General features: G+C 40.6%; 1 protein-coding gene across 1 annotated transcript in view; it reads right to left on the bottom strand.

Annotated features, from left to right (window-relative positions):
- LOC124744971 (odorant receptor Or1-like) overlaps positions 1-18,418 on the bottom strand; it is a 46,644-nt gene that overhangs the window by 19,069 nt on the left and 9,157 nt on the right. Inside the window, exons 2-4 of the mRNA XM_047248932.1 lie at positions 15,603-15,861; positions 4,792-4,941; positions 1,095-1,564 (exon numbers count right to left, since the gene is read on the bottom strand). Coding sequence (XP_047104888.1) covers positions 1,095-1,564; positions 4,792-4,941; positions 15,603-15,861 — 879 coding nt within the window. The remainder of the gene's footprint in view (positions 1-1,094; positions 1,565-4,791; positions 4,942-15,602; positions 15,862-18,418) is intronic.

Here is an 18,418-nt window from a genome sequence, read left to right as displayed (position 1 = left end):
TTGTATACCGCCAACATTTAACAGAAGCTTTGTGAAAGATCCTCAAAATGACGTTCCATTCGGAATGAGGACGTTGTTTACCACGTATTTATGTCAAGCAGTTGTCCCGAAGAAGAAATCACAATTTTTGAGACACCTGAGCACATTTGCTGCTCCGTTCCTTTCACATATAACGGGCACATCATTGCCATTCTTTTGTATTGTCAGTAGATACGCAGTATTAAGTTATAGGCTCCTATGTTCCGGTGGTTTTCTATTCTTCTAATGTGTTACGTTCTACTACGCCTGTCAACCCAAACTGTATATGACGTATGACACCTAAGAGGTATCAACATATTCTTTTAATACGATGACATTATCCGAGTATCTTAAGTGGTATATAAAATAGTTATATATTGATTGCTCACACGTTTATGTAAGCTGAATCATATCTGACCTACTATATTTTTACTATTTTCTGTCAAGTAGACAGACTTGAGAGTTATATTGTAACCAAACTACTAATAAATAAACATTGATTTTGTAAAGATGCGTGCAGATGTTAAAAAAAATACATTTGCAGCGTCGATTATTAAATTTATTTTTTTGGTACATTGGGTAGTTGGTTTCAAGTTTAATAACCGCTACATTAAGAGTAAATCACTCTCGTTCCTTTGTCTTGGAGGTGCAATAGAGCTCAACCCAACGTTATACATATTTATTCCCATAGGATGAAGGTGGTATGATTTAGGGAATGACTGCTTAATAAAATGATTACATGTTCTCTGTATGTAACAGTCCAATACCTTCAAATCCGATATATTACAGAGAAATAGCAAGTCAAGACTTTGTTACAGCATGCAACGGGTATTGATACCGCATTTTCGAGAAATGTTGGCGATAGTGTATAGAAATTTGTGTAGACTACATTTCGTTAGTAATTTCAGAATTATTTCGAGCACAACGTAAAATCTTACAAATATTTGTCACCATATTTACGCTACTACAGTGCAACTTCTCTAAAAGCTCTATTCATAACATTGTATGGAAGTTGTATGATATTAACTGCTCAAGAACGTGAAAAATGTGGATTTCATTTGTGTTCTAGTGCTAACCTGAGAACTGTCTGATGATGAAGAACATTCTTCACTAGCCTTGAGAACATCTCCTTATCTGAACCACTCTGTGTGGTGTTGTCTGCAGCTGGAAATGATTGATCTCTATCGGACACCATCGACGGCAGCTCGCTGCCTTTCAACCCACGTAGATGGTTATCTGATATTGCACTCTTCAAGTGGAAATCACGCATTGTTGAAATATTGTGATTCAAAACTTCAATCTCAGCTGCAATCATCATCATGAGGCGAACAAAGAAAACGTCCAAACACATCGTAACCTCTGCTGTTAGTGTCAGACAGAAGATCTGGGTGACGTAAAGCAGTTCGTACATCGGCGACGAGTGTATGTCTGCAGGTAGCCAGAGAGGTGCAGGTAGCTGTCGCTGGTTTTCCTGGCCTTCTTTCTGGACGCCACTGGAAAGCAGCGGAGAGACCACCCACCACATCAGCGAGGGAACAGCCATCACCTGAAAATCAGGGCAAGCATCACGGGCACTGTCTGCTGCGATTATCCTTCTGTCCTTAGGAATTAATGGTTGGAAGTAAACAATATGCTGCCTACCAGTAATAAGATTGGAACTAAAGTAGTCTGGCTGTGGGGGATGAGGGACGTGATATAGCTCGACGTTTAGATGTCGGCTAAAGGTCACGTAGGGCATTAGGGCATACCCATGACATCACAATCCCCCCTCCCAGTCATAGCCTAGTACTTCACCAGCTAACACATTCATAAGTGTCTGAACGACATTTATTATCAATTAAAAATACGAAAATGATATTTATTTTAAATAGTATACCTGTCAACTCACACTAGTAACACAAAATAAAAATTATATAAAAATTTTAACTTATTTATTCATCTACAATAGGAGCAACACACACACACACTTTTCCCATGAACTTAAATGTTAAGCAAAACTTGTAAACATCTATAGCTATACTTTGTACCACACTTCGTGTAAGGCACAACAGATCGACATAATAATACATTCTGTGATGCTTTTCAAGTGACACACACACACACACAGACACATTCTTTTCCCATGGACTTACATATTAAGCAAAACTTGTAAACATCTATAGCTCGACTTTGTACCACACTTGGTGTAAGGCACAACAGATCCATATAATAATCCGTTATGTGATTCTTTTCAAGTGACACACACACACGCACACGCACACACACATACACAGAGAGAGAGAGAGGGAGAGATGGACACAGACACCCATCTGGCAAAATTGATGCTTTAAGCATGACTGTGGGCTTGCAAATTGTGTGTCAATATGCTATTTCCACATTTCAGTTGTCACAAACCACATGTGGATAAAAAGTAACATCTTAAGATGGCAGTTGACACTTAATATAAAGACTGAATGAAACAATGTTCCCAAAAGAAACTTGACCAAACCTATAAATGCTCAGAACATGTGTTAGCCAAAATACTGTGCAAAGCAGGCAAGCACACATACAGGTAGGTAGTCTACATTACTGATAGCTGCAGGAAGGATGCAATTACAGCATGACAGCTACAGTGTGACAGAGACCTCTCAAATTAATTTTAACAATCCTAGGTTTATATATAGATTGTTTTACGACTCTACAAAACATTTGTAGTGTACTTAGCGAAGACTTATTATTTTATACTTCTTTTAAATGAGAGACAGAAAAAGAAAGCCTCAACAAGCTCTATTAATGTGGGAGGAGAGAGTGAATTGTGATCTAGATTAGAAAAACGAAATTACTGTTAATGATTTGCTAATGTATCTTATTTAATTACGTTTTCAATATGGGACTTCCAGGCAGTTCGGTTCCTGTTGTGTTCTCTGCGCCAACATCTCATTCCTGATGCTTCACCACAGCTAACTACATTAAAAATTATTATTACTTTTAAATGCATTATGGGAACAGCAGTGATCAATGTCTTATAAATAATTACTATTAAAAACAGTCTTGACCACAATTTATTTAACAAGGTGACCGGTTTCGACCACTACTGTGGTCATCTTCAGACCATTGAGTAGGAACCTCTTTGTGGGAGAATCATTCTCCTAGCATGTCTATCGATTGTTATTCCCTACTTACAAACCTGTTGCATGCATGCTATATCGTGTCAGGTGACACCCATGCAACTAAAAAACTCTTAGCAAGAAAAGGTAACACCTTGGGAAAATCAGATTTCACAATTATCGTCTTCGTATGATAATTCTCTCCCACGCAGGAATGGATAATTTGTACAAACACAGAAAAATCGCTTGAATATGTCAGTCAACGGGTTATTCAGTCACACATACAAAACTGCTCCTGTTTACTTGAAAATAACTGATACTCTTGTTACGAAAAGCCATATAGTCATTTTGCATGTTTTCATGACTTTTGTATCTTACAATGCTTGGGATATTCAAAACAAAAACAAAAAAAAGGTTAGGGGATGCCAACTGAACTTTTGGTGTCGGATTGTTCTGGACAGCGGCATATGGAGCTCGGTATCTAATGAGAGAGTTCCCGATTTTTCAAACAAGGCCATTACTGAAGGTCAGCTCCAACAAATGACGATACCACATACTAATTTCAGAACTGAGATGCGATTATCTGCCTAATACGAATAACACAAATGTGCTTCTTAGCTGCCTGACTCCAGATAGAAGGTAAGATGATTCCTTGAGTTCATAGTTCCATTGTGTGATACTAAGCGAATTTTGTGTGACATCCGTAATGGGCATACGAATGCTGTGCAGACATTTACATTGCGTTATAACTCTATACTTTGGAAGTTGCTATCGCTTCAAGAATTTTGAGGCTGACCTGAGGAATGTTCTAAGTCAGACACTAATAGTAACTAGCTACAAGATACAGAGTATAAATAAAATGCTGACTAAGTGCTGTTACTATATGCTGTTACTATCTCACTGCGTAAGTTTAATTTACATAAGTGCGACTTATAAATAACTGGCATAGGCCAAAATACAGATTAAAAATCACAGTACAAATGCAGCAGATCTCAGGCCAATGAAGATGGCAGGCAGGCTGGTGGTTTCATTGCATTCGTTGGTATACTAAATTTGAAGACTTTGAGATTTTGGCCATGTCTTCGTAAACAGTCATCTATATCTGCAAATTAAGTCTTCCACTTTCCCTAATTTGGTGTTCTGTATGAAACTATTTTCAGAGTAGATATATATGTAAAGTAACTGTGTTATTTCTTATATATTTCTACTGCATATGGATAACAATGTAACCAGTTAATGATATTTGCATAATTAAACGTAATGTCTTTGTAAATCACCCGAAGTACAATTTTACTGGCTACATATATGATGTTTGCTAATGCCATTTAAATTAAATCAAAAAGTGGATCATAAGAAGAACGAAAATAGTTACAGGTAAATGATGGCGGGCACCAAATACTATAAAATTAATATTGTGAAGGATATAACATAATTACAATGCAAGTTTATTTACGCGGTATTTACAGCAAAGGTTATCCAACGGACCAATAGATATCGTGTTCTTGTGAAGGAAGTTGTCATAATGGCGCAAAAAAATTCCACTCCATTCTGTATCAGATTACAAAAAAAAAGAGTGTAGTTTTGTGTTAGTTGAATAGAAATAAAAAAACAGTAACATTACTTCAAGAAGCCTTACAAAGCAACAAGAAGTTACTACAGACATTGAAGGGCAAAGAAAAACACACACCTGGAAGCATCGGTACAGCGTGTCCATCATTCTTGTGTAATGGTTTCGGATACAGTCAGTGGTCTCACCACTACCGTATTGCCGCCTTGTGGCGTTCATTAGCCGCACCAGTTCGTGTAGTGTTCCACCTTCTCCAATGAAAAGAGCGACCTGAAAAAAATTAAGGAAAGAAACAATACTTCTTATGGCAGCTTCCTTTTACGCCATCCTCTTAATTCGGGGCACAAATATCTATAATGAAGTGTATGGCATCGGTAACGGCTTATAAACGCGGAAGACAGTTTCTTCCGACACCTTACCTGAAATATTCAGCTCTCTTGTACACTACCGTATTAGCAAGATCTAGAATCAGTATGCTTGTTACTGAGGTGTTTTCCAGAACACTGGGAACTATGAACTTTTCCTACCGCTCTGAAGTAAATAGTATTTTACCTATCTTTTACGATTCACATGGGAAGATAACAGCTACGTAATATGCTATATAAGACAATATCGCTGGGGTTAGATTTTAAGAGACGTATATCTACACTAAGATGACAAAAAAGGAACACTGTTTATTCAGAAGACAACTATAGAAATAACTGCGTTTAGGCGACTGAATTAACATTTAAGTTTACATTGCCCAATGAAGAAAAGTGTAATACTAATAATAATAATAATAACTAAATAGTAATAGAGGAATTAAACTGATTCCCTTCTTCTTCATTTTGATGTAGCACAGGAGATATATTCTTAGCAATGCTTGCATTCACCGTCTCATTTGAAAATTACAATGAAATGAGTTATTTGTTTATTGTCCACTTCTGTAATCACTGTTTGAAAGTGTAGTAAAAACAGAAAGTCGTTAACATATTCATAAAATAAGTGAAATTATTAGCCACTGTGCTATGTAATAAAATAATTCATAGGTAAGTGAATAATTTAAAATTAAACATAAATTAATGAGTGGTGGTTAATTTCGGATATCAGTTGTTGAACTACAGCTCACATATAGGCTGGCTACATGAAAATACGTAATTTAGCATAGTTACAGAATAGCACGTTACCTACGATCCTGAGTTTTCAATAAGGCATGGCGATCTCATGTGCTGCAGTATCATCTCCTAACACAATAATATGGCATCAAAGAATACCTGGATATATTACTGCCCAATCACTCTCCACGCTGTGAGTTGTCGGTTGCACAAAATGTAAGACGTTAGTTTGCGTCGAGGATATGCAGGAGTGTGGGTGAATAGCAGAAGGGATGTGGCGAAAAAAGAGAGTTAAATTAATCGAACTTTGGATATATTTTCAGTGATGTTTCGCTCTGAGATGAGGGTTGGGGTGGACCCGGCACTCACTAGTGATCACTTGCGTGATTCAGTTCTCATGTTCGCTTTTGATTAACACAATAGTGTGGGTATGCTGGTTTATTCAGAAGATCGTTTCAGTCATCTCATGTCAGCAGCTATTACCAGAGTGAACTCCTGTGCTGAAAAGCGAACTTAGTTGGTATGTAGGCGCTGAAATTGCATAAGGAGTGAAGCTTGGAAAATGCTTGAAAAGTGTGGCCGGTATATTTGAAACAAATATTTTTCACCAGTTCTCTAAAATATTCTCGACTTTATGGCCATCCTGTACATACTTCTCCCCCTTCCATGGGAAATGGTGTTTCACCAGATTTACAAAAGGGCAGCAAACACTCCTTCAGAAATGCAGCTTGCCCAGTAGGTGCGTAGAGTCTATGTGATTGTTGTCTTACAGATGATGTCTGTAGCGTTTTCATAGGGATGTCGATTTTTATATACTTAAATTTCTCTTAATCCTTACGGTTACAATTCCAATCATCAAAATGAAAGTAATCTTTTGAAATAAACTTGTAACATTCATTCAAATAAATTACAAATGTTTGTCTTGTTGTAGTATTCTCCAATAATGAGACATACGATCACTAAGTAGACAGATCTAGGCCATTGTCGTTTCATTGATTTTGCGGAATCCTAACTTTCTCCCAATACACATGCTCTCATGTCATGTCAAAAATAGAAATACTAAGAAACAACATGTTCTACTTTATGACGAATTATTCTCATATACTTAGTTATGGTAAGAATGAAATTCCAACTTTCAATGTAGGATGTCTTATTTCTCTAGCATATATAGATAGTCTCACAGCAAATCGTAGAAATAACTACAACTCTTGTGTACACATGTGCAATTAAGTTTGGAAAGGTATTTCTGAATACTTCAAAGGAGTTACTAAAATGAAATATCAGAATAAGAAGTTATTGGTAAGGAAGTCAGCTGATTATTAATCATGGGCAGGGAGAATATAAAAAGCTCAAAGCTCAGTCCCAGCAGGAGATCTTCAGGGAACATAACTAGACAGAATCTGTAAGAAGGAGAGCACGCTGCCTCAGTAATCATGGATGGCAAAGCGAGATATAAAAACTGGTACAGTCACAAGGGGTTAAGTGTGAGGAACCCTTCGTTGACAAAAGAAGAAACACAGAATAGCGTTGGTAGCACAGCAGGAGGATAAAAACTGAACATGGGAGGCCAAAAAATAAATCAGGTTAGTGTCACAGGCAACTGCCCATCGATATTGGCAGAACAGAAAACTGCGATGTCATTGCCTTAGCAGCACAAGAAATTGTGTCACCGAGTGTGTGTCCGAACGAGTCCTTACCTGTCGTGATTGCAAGTAAATTCCTTCAAATGCTGAAGAGCAATGCAAGCGAGCCAGTGTTTATGAATCTTCGGTTAGATGTGAAAACGAGTGGTTTCATTTAACGAAATTAATTAAAATTAGTCAACAATGTCGTTCAATACGGTTATTGTAGAATGGAATCCAAATACAAACGTCAGTTGACTCATTAAGAATTTTTAAGATTAATCCCCTATTACTAAACCCACAATAAAGTGGAAATTCTCCAGAAAACTACATTAGCCTTGTAAATCAATTATCTATATAATTAACATTCCACCTATCATAATTTAAGAATTAAATAATAAATTCCATTTTAAATGTAATATGAAACTGATAATTAATCTGTTCCTTCACAACAAATGCATAAAAAGAATTAGGTTCAATTGTTAAAAAGCTATTAAAGACACTCAATAAAATGTAGAGCCCACAATATTGTACTACTGTAGAAAGGTTCTATTTTATATTTAAACAATTGCAAGGAGTATTTAATATTTCTGATATTTGATTATGGGCTTAAGGTCATAATTCTGTGCCTAACATTTCGTCTTTCACTTCTGGAGACTTCATCACAGGCTTTAACGACTCAGAAAGCAGTCACAGACAGCTGATCAAGCGGAAGTGTTAAGATCTCCCTCTACTCAACTGTCGGTTCATGACGTCATTAGACAGCATCCCGAGGCCCACGAGAAAGACAGGCCGCGGCGCGTACATCACGAAGGTAGTCCTGAACCCGCTCGCTCGCTCAGCTCAGCAGACAAAATGCGTTTGTAAACCTGTTAACTCGCAGGGGTGGGCGTGTAAGTACTAACGAGAATTGCATCTTCCACTGGAATGTGCTATTATGAAGTCTTACTGATTAACAGTACTAAAGCAAAATTTAATGTAAGATCAGTACTCGTTATAAATGATATAACGGCTTGTTTACAGCATTTAGTCTTTTCTGCTTAACAGTACTCACTACACTTATGCAACTGATAATCATTTTAGCATGATTTTATTTCATTGTATGCAAGAACACCCGTAACAAATTATAAGTAGGCCCATGGACTTCCCATCGTCATAGGACTAATAAGAGTAAGATTCGATAATAGCGGATTGCAGTAGAAGATTCGGTTTTAGTTTGTACAGACACGCCTAGTTACGAGTTAACAGGTGTAGAAACGTAGTTTGTCTGCTGATCGGAGCGAGCGAGCGCAAGACTATCTTCGTGACGTAGGCGCCGTGGCCTGTCTTTGTCGTAGGCCTCGACAGCTTCCTTGGACAGAGGAACCCCGCCGAGGTAAGCCCTGCAGCTTGTAGAGTTGGCACTGTTCGTTTATTTAGCACTAGGCAGCGGTCTGATGACGTCACAAAAGGACTACTGCGTGGGCACATATAAACAAGTTGGTTTGCTGAACTTGTTTTGAGTTTCTAGCAGCTTTCTGAATCGTTTAAGCCTGTAGTGAAATCTCCAACAGAGGAAGAAGCTAGGCAGAGATATATGCTTTGGACCACTGACGTACCCTCTGAAATTAAATATGATCAATATCACAAATACCGACCATGAGAGTCTATATTTTATGGAACAAAAGTCAGTTACCCTTGATTTCCCCAAACCAAATTTAGTCAGCTGCAAATGACCGAACCCAATACAGGTGCACAGCGAACAGAATGTACTGCATTAGCAGTTACAGTAGAAGTGACAAACTTCCTTTTACCATTCAGCAAACAATAAAAAATTCAACAGACGGTTTCACAGTTGCTTCAAAACATTTCATGCACTCATAAATAGTTATTGCTATAGCTATGTAGAGACAGCAGTTAAGGGATCAGATACAGAACTAGTATGTGAATACTAAATGGTGATTCTTAGCATCAAAAATGTCTTAAGCATTCTCCTTCAATGGCAAATTCAGAATATAAGAGTAGTAACAGGCCAACGAAACTTAAGCTTCATTTCCCAGGAACCGGTGAAAGATAAATCACACAAAAATTTCCATTGCTTAAAATTCTGTGTGGGATGTATAAAACATGAAACTGGCAAGAGTGAGCCACCTGTATTCAGCAGGACTAAATACAAGGTCATAATGTGGTTAAAACAGGATGAACTTTCGATATTAATCATCTGTTACTGAATCTCTAATAAAACTGGAAATTTTCAAGTAAAACTGCGTTAGCCTTGTTAATAAGTTGTCTACTTTACTAGCATTCCACTTTTCATAACATGAACACTAAACGAACAATTCCCTTAAAAACATAAAAATAAATTCACAATTTCCGTTCCAAAGTACTCTGGTGAGGAGGGGGTACTCCTTGTGGTGTGAGACGTAGCTTCCGCAGGACGGATAAGGAGACGATGAGAACGCACTGCCAGGCCTTGGAGGCTGAGAAAGTGGGGAAGACGCTGCTCTGCGAGATGCGAAGGGTGGAAAGGGGAGAGGACGCGGCCACGCGCTGCAGAACTGTGTACGCTGGTTAGAATGACCTCAAAGAAAGGTGAACTTAGGAGACAAAACAAATCATGGAAAGCTTAATTCAGTGTGGCAAGCACAGATTTTTTTGTCGTTTCCTGACGTCGGAAATTGGATGTTTCAATGTTTTCATGATGGCTCAGTGCAGCAAACGCAAGATTCATAAGATCTTAGTCAACCATCTTAGGAATCCTTCATCTGCAAGGGAACCACAGTGTAGCCACGTAAAGACGACATAATTCCGATCAGAAAAGAACAAGTGTGTACAAGAGAACATTGTAACTTAGATTTCAGGTGAAATTAGGCTAGTTAAAGCAAGCGAATACGAACAGAGTACCATCGATGGAGGAAAGCTTTACAGAGAAAAGCAGAATGCAAGCAATCAGTTCCGTGGTCGTAATTAAAATGTATGCAGTACTTTTAACTCTTACTTCTTGAAAATGAACAGAAGAAGATGCTTTAACTCAAATACAGAGCAATGTAACATTAGAAAACTATGATTAAGTTACGTGACAGGTTAAAAACATGTTTATTGGCAGGGTAAAGCTAAGAACAATGTTTCCACTACCAAGGAAGACCTCCCATATTGACATGTTGCAAACAGGTTATCACACGAAAATAGCTAAGACCTATACAATAAATGAGAAAGAATATACTTCAACACCTTATTCCTACGCATTTATACTTATGTTGTAGTGTTGAAAAAAACTGAATTCTTTCTCACAAAACTCACTAATGTTTACAGCAACCTGAAACATATGAAGAATATGAGATCACACATTGTCTCAGTCATTTATAACTACAAATATCTGACAAGTACATGCACCAAAATTACATATAGTTTGTGCATGTTATATATTATAAAGTACTTAATAAAGAATTAACTTCCTAAATTATATTATACCCAGTATACTACCACCATCACTTTCATATTCTTTGTGTAATCTAGTTTTATAGAGCAAGTATCAGTAATGAAAAAGAGCCAGGTAGGAAACGAGCAACCAAGACATAGCAAATAGGTGTGGTGAAACAAGAAAGAGATAATGTTTTATTCCCACAATTTGGCATTTCACACAGTGTCTTGCTGGTTTCCGTGGCAGCAGATGCTGATCGTCGGTAACGACAGTGCAGGTACCTATGGGCCCAAAGCCTCCTATTCCCGCTGGTAATCTGAAAGACACATTAGGAATGAAGAGTGTAATGGTATGAATCTTACCTTCCGAAGCCTGCACGTCACTGCAGCTTCGGTATCCGGGCTTGAAGTAAGAACTCAGTCTCACCAGGTTTAAAAATTACAGCCGCCTATTGTGTGCATAGTAGATTTCGATTCTGCCTTAGATAATTTAATAGGGACACACCCTAGCGGTAATAAATTTCTTACGAAAGATAAAAGAGACAGTGTTTGTCATGAGACCTAAGCTAATCAGAAGGGAATGCCACGTCCAACTCGGACACTCTGTAGCTGGTAATCAACATCTTGGCAGGCGGAAGGTCCTTGATAGTAGTTGACAACACTGCCTAATAATCAGAATAAGAACATAATTTCTAAGAAATACAGATCCACGGGTTTTCTCTAATAGTCCACACCACAATCACGGAATAAATATTATTAGCAAGAAAATTTAATAACAGAATCCAACTTAAAAATAACACTTAAGGGCATACATCGCTAAAGAATGCTGTTCATGGCAGTGTCCTCACTGCTCGTCACGGTTTGTTTAACAAAACAGTGTGGGTAGTGCAATAGAGTACATGATAAACAAACTAAATGTTGTGCCTATAGAATTACAGCACTTCACCAGTCACTAATGTATCTGTAGCAGCATATAACAGTAGTTGCGTGGAAGAAAAGCCGAGGCCCAAAGTCAGCTCGCAGTCACAGCCAATCAGTCGGTCAACGCCCCTGCCTATACGGTGACCAAATCGGAAACTGTCGCATCCATGCCGTCTATGCTGTCAGTTCCTGAGGATATTACCAGCAACCTGATGGCTGTCTGCTGCAGATATACTGATCTAGTCATGCCTGGTTGTTAATAATTTTGATATTAGATCAACACCTTGGGTCGTCTACACTTCCACCTCTTCTGGCAAGGTGCTACTCGCCGACACCTTTCCATGTACCCCGTTATACATCTCCTCCTAGTGATAGCATCACTAACGTCATAGTATAGCCACTAGTCACGTGAAATAAACCTATGTTCTAATCTGTCACCATTTAGTTTAACCCTATAGATCTGCATTTCAGCACACACCAACCTTCTCCAAATGATACGATTGCTGGTGATGTCAGAAAGTTCTTTGGGTTTTTGTACATTTAAAGCAATAATTTTGGTCAGAAGTTCCTTTTCGCTATCAATGAGCCAGCAGTGAAGGGAACGTATCCATTCTGTGCTTCATTGCAGCAACCGCACGCGTGGTCAGCACAAAGAGTATGCATGTGGCACATGGACTTGGGCAGTGTGAAAATCTTATCCATTCTGGGTTTGATGGCAGCAACCACACGCGTGGTCAGCAGAGAGAGTATGCATGTGACAGAAGGACTTTGGCAGGGTGAACAGTTCTGCAACAGCGCAACAGCAACGTGGCCTTCAGGAAGACGCTAGAACCCTCAGGCAGAGCACCTGCAAGCAGGCTGCTTCGACAGACAGGTGACGGATGGGCCACATGGCACAGAGTAATGTAGGCCGTGCAACTGGATGGCAGTATGATCTGCAGCAAGCGGCTACTAGCAAGTAAGATGTGGCTACAGGTCGGCAGCGACTTGGCACAGCTCAACGACGGGAAGCAAGTATGAGGTGATGGTCTACACAGCTATAGACTGCAGCGGTCTGATGCCACTTTGGTGACGGTGTCATAATGCTGGTGATCAGTGATTAACGGAATGAAATGTGCCAAGTGACTAAGTGGCATTAAACATTATGGTCTGCGGTATCGACAACGTGGCTGGCAGGCTAAGTCGTGCGGCAACTGGTGGGTGGTGCCCATGTAGACTTGGCGACGCTCTCAGTAGAGCCAGCGGGCAGGCACCTGGTGAGCGACTCCATTGGGCAACAGCCAACTAAGGGGAAGGTGGCTGTGAGCGGCAGCGTCAGGCTACATTCAGCGGAATCGTGTGCTCTGCACTCACAGCAGGCACTGGAAAGCTTGTCGCGAATATGTGTACTTTGTGCTGCACTCAATTGCATGGTGAACCCATGGCTCAGTTCACAAGCCGCGTTGGTGGACGAACAGTTAGACTCTGACCCTGGTGTGGCAGAAGGTGAGAACACGACCCATTCCTAACCTGTCCACAGCTCCCAGACAGTGTGGGTAACAGTGGCGACGATTTATGACCTGCCACACGGCTTCTATTTCAACCGAGAACTTCGCAGTCATTCTCGAGACCGAAAGATAATTATACAAGTTGTACAGGTTATGTAGTGAGATTGGTGAACGTCAAAAGAGACTTCATGATATAAAAGAGTTATTCATTCTCAATGACAGTTATTCATTCCCAGGAAAAGAGCAGAGGCTGACAGCCAGTCCAGCTGCGCCGTGAACAAAGAAAAGAAACAGGAAGAATGAGAGGAGGCACTTCTCGTGTGGCTGGTGACCTGTCCTGGAGAGCAGGCCAGAGGTGAGCTGCACGAGGCCACCCACACTGTCCAAAAGCTAGAGACCAAGAAAGTGTCCGCTCTGTACGACGACTAGGCGGCAAGTGGAAGATGAAAATCCACTCTGCCCTCTAAGACCCTCCGGTAACCACATATTTAACTCGCTTCACCCATTCGCTATTGGTTGACACTGTGGGTTGACACTGGGGTGTGAGTATGCTTGTTTATTCAGCAGAGCATTGATGGCATCCCATGTCACCATATTTTATCAAAGTAAACTGCTTCTTTCTAGAAAGTTGGTCTGGGTTGGTAGGTAGGCACTTTGTAGGAGTGAGAAATAAAATGGGAAAGTGCTTGAAAGAAGTGCCTGATACCTTTGACATACATTTCTTTAACCGATTCGCTAAAATACTATCGACTGGCATGCTGTCAGATTTCGGTCACCATAGTGACAGCTAATAGGCATGCTGTCACTGCAGTAGCGTCACTCCTTTATAGCATACTAATGGCTCTCAGCACTATAGGACTTGACATCTGAGGTCATCAGTCCCCTAGAACTTAGAACTACTTAAACCTAAGGACATCACACACATCCATGCCCGAGGCAGGATTCGAACCTGCGACCGTAGCGGTCACGCGATTCCAGACTGAAGCGCATAGAACCGTTCGTCCTCACTGGCCGGCCCACCCACAGGGTTCATTTGGTATTGCATTGGTGAGCGGTCAAAGTTTCTGGAAATTAAACGTCGACGCAATAAAGTGTGCGCACTTGCATCGAGCCAAAGAAGTTACATAGTGCATTACGAAGTATGGATGTCATTCATCCTATCATGTGAGTAACTGCATGGTCTGGTACCATTTTGTCACTGTGTACGATCATCATACCTTCTCTGGTTCCAAGTACACCACTATTTGATCTCTAAAAGACTAAATGTTACTCGTCAGCACTTTTCGTTTTCCTGCTTCGTTTAATGGCGCTTTATATAAGAAACTTGGAAAATGCTGATTTTTCCAGTCACATAAGAGAGGGAGTTGTTGGAACAGAGTGGACACCATTCATTCATTTACTGCTGGTACAATGTTCATAAACTTGCTCTAAGATTTCATTCAATCCGGGCATCTTTTCTAAGAGTTGGAGTTTTTTGTTACATTATTGTGCACTATTATAATTTACAAGAAAATACCCCGAGAAAATAAACTAATGATTTATGCAAAAAGTGTCTTGACAGATTCACAAATTCACTTGATCAGTGGATTGTAATCAAGTGGTCATTTGGTAGAAACTACCTGACAAACATCAATGATCTGATTTATAATCCTAATTTGACACGTGGGAAGAATAGAATGGAATGGCGAGGCGATGCAGTGGAGATGTAGTGCCCTGGTGAAATCTGACCAAGGGCTCTTCTTCTCGCCCAGGCCCATTTCTGTAAAAGAGTGTAGAGTTATTTGTGAGTTTAGATCAGTGCCAAAATACAGTAAAAAATTTTGCAATAAACCCTAACACAGGGAATTTGCTATCTTCTAGAAACATTTCTTTCAGAGCTGTTGTGATCAGGTGCAGAGAGGAACCTGCCCACGACAGGCAGGAATTTGAGCTTTTAGAGCGAGTTCCTTCAATAAAAGAGTCATTCTTTTGGCTACATAGATAAGGGGCCTCCTTAGTCGGCTTGTGAGATCGTCAGCCAGTGATGGTGATCATGAAAAGATCATAGTTCCAGTGTCCTGGAAGGATGGACGGTGAGGAGGTCGCTCATGTCTTGCCAACTGAAACCCGGTGGCAGAGAGAGAGAGCCCAGTCTGGATCCGACACTCAAGGTAATGGCCAGCAGCCAACAAGTGGTTTCTCTCGTAAGCATCCTGTTGTGTACTCATCATTTCTGAACGGACGATCCTGCATGGCACGTAGGCAAGAACCAACTGTTACTTGAACATTACATAAGAATATTAAAGCGAATACTTAGAAAGAAAATAAAATATGAAACACCACCTATATCGGCATGGTGACCTGCACAGCTCTTCAAATCCGTACGTCACTTTTCCGAGTGCTGTCATATGAAACGTTGTGAGCCTCACCTTGATGAAAGATCCTGAGCAAATAATAAGCATGTAGCTGCAGAGTGCCAGATCCTCCAGCTCTTCTGGAAAATCAGCACACAGTCTGAGAGCAGCCCCAGCAGGAACAGCAGCGACGGAGAGCAGAGTTACAGACGCCAGCAGAAATCCAGGCAAGTTCCCGCCACCTTGCTGCGGCCTCCAAAGACCCAACAGACCCAGCACTAGTGCCTCCGAACCCAGCACCTTGCTGGAGTCGCTTTTTCTGTGTTTCATGGTCCTGCAGAGAGCAACAGAATTCTCAAGCACATGACAGTAAAATCAGGTTCACAGTTCGCTGACAAACAAAACAGTTCCATTCCTTGTTATTGAAATATGAAAGAGAGGAGTAAAACTTTAATTGTCGACTCCGAAAAATCGATATACGAATTTGAGACTAGGCGAAGGTGTTAATCCTTCTCTACTCATCCATCCTGAAGAGCGACATTTTTTCCCTCACGAATTAACGAAGATCTTAGTTATAGAAGCCTGCATTTTCGCTTTTCAGGGAAGAGTAGGAAGTAAGTTGGTGCTATGTCTGGAAAATACTAAGTTTGAGGTAAGATGTGTTAGCTCAAAAAATACGTCGTGCGTCGCTGTGTCCTATACGCAATGAGCTGAGATGATGTCATGGAGCAGAAACACTTCCTTGGACACTCTCAGACCTTTGAACAACACGATCTCTTAGCACTTCACAAGGGCAGTAGCAATAACACTGATTGGGCATCGTGGTGACACACCCAGTGCCTCCATACACGGAAGCGCCAAGGGAACTACTATAGGTATGCGTATTCAAATACAGAGATACGTAAACAGGCAGAATAAGGCGCTGCTATCGGCGACGTCTATATAAGACAGCAACACTCTGTCGCATTTGTTAGATCAGTTACTGCTTCTACAATGGCAGGTTATCAAGATCTGAGTGAGTTTGAATGTGGTGCTACAATCGGCGCAAGAGCGATGGGACACAGCATCTCTGAGATAGCGATGAAATGGGGATTTTCCCGTGTCACCATTTCACGAGTGTACCTTCTATATCAGGAATCCGGTAAAACATAAAATCTTCGACATTGCTGCGGCCGGAAAAAGATCTTGCAAGAACGGGACCAATGACGACTGAAGAGGACGCAAATTGCAGCATATTTCAGAGCTGGACCATCAACAACTGTCAGCGTGCGAACCATTCAACGAAACATCATCGATATGGACTTTCGGAGCCGAAGGCCCACTCACTTACCATTGATACTGCACGGCACAAAGCTTTACGTCTCGCCTGGGCCTGTCAACACCTACATTGAACGGTGGAGTCTCGATTCAAATTGTATTGAGCACATGGACGTGTACAGGTATGGAGATAACCTTATGAATCCATGGGCCCTGTATCTCAACGATGGACTTTCGAAACTGGTGGACACTCTATAATGGTGTGGTGCGTGTGCAGTTGGAGTGATCTGGGACCCCTGATAAGTCTAGATAGGACTGACAGGTGACACGTACGTAAGCATCCTGTGTGATCACTTGCATCCATTCATGTCCATTGTGGACTCCGTCAGACTTGGACAATTCCAGCAGGACCATGCGACACCCCATACGTCCAGAACTGCTACAGAGTGGCTCCAGGAACACTCTTCTGAGTTTAAACACTTCCGCTGGCAACCAAACTCTCTCGACATGAACAATATTGAGCATATCAGGGATGCCCTTCTACGTGCAATTCAGAAGAGATCTCCACGCCGTCGTACTCTTACGGATTTACGGACAGCCCTACAGGATTCATGACGGCAGTTTCCTTGCAGCACTTTCGCGTGCTTGCGGGGGCCCTACACAATATTCGGCAGGTGTACCTGTTTCTTTGGCTCTTCAGTGTATAATTAATTCCATAACCAAGAGTTGGAGCCAGAGAGGATGGATCCGGCTGTCGACAAAAGAGTGAAACCAAGAACGTTACAAAATATTAGGTACTGTATTTTAGAGTTCAACTACGTACGCAAAAACCCTAACCCCTAGAAGATCTTACCAAACAAATAGATCCACGACTTTTTAACGAACAACAGGTGTCGAAATCATATAGAAGGTCTCTGTCCTCATATAAAATGAAACGTCGTCTGGAGGAATCTACACAGCGTTGTCACCCCATGTTATGTTGAAACCATATAGTACACGACCGTCAAAGGAAAACGAGCAAAAACGAAAAATTAATACTACCTCCATCATAGCACAGCTTTTACATTGGAAATATACCGTTAAGTCGACGCATTAATTGACAGGTTGACATGAGGATCCGCATCTGATCAGGTCTTACATCCGGAGGGGACTTTACGTAGACACAGAGGGAACGATAAGGCCGTGAAAGCTGCAGTACCCACGATCCAAATAAACCGCAAAAATGTTGAAGACCAGACACGTGACGCTTTACATACTTTACGACTGACCAGACGTTTTAAATGATTACTGTCCAGAAACAGAATTCAAACATCAAACAATAAGGTTCCATAATAAGAACCAAACATTTTTTGGCAACATGCTGAACATAACGGTCACACTTTTCTAACTATGGACCAAAAGCCCGCAACAGTGGTCGATTGAAGCTGATATGCTCCCAAATGAAGGAACAAAACCGAGATGCAGTCAAGGTAAAATCTTTGTGTTTTTCTTCTAAATCCTTATGTTCCAAATTTATATTTCTGTGTATATTAATTGGTGCATTTATATCGATAGTACCGACTGTGTTAATAGGGATCTCAACAATGGGTATTATATTTTTGTTGCACAACAGTTAGTTCCGTGCCATGAATGTG

This window comes from Schistocerca piceifrons, chromosome 1, assembly GCF_021461385.2.
Source record: "Schistocerca piceifrons isolate TAMUIC-IGC-003096 chromosome 1, iqSchPice1.1, whole genome shotgun sequence".
NCBI lineage: Eukaryota > Metazoa > Arthropoda > Insecta > Orthoptera > Acrididae > Schistocerca > Schistocerca piceifrons.
This window is presented reverse-complemented; position numbering and strand designations above follow the sequence as displayed.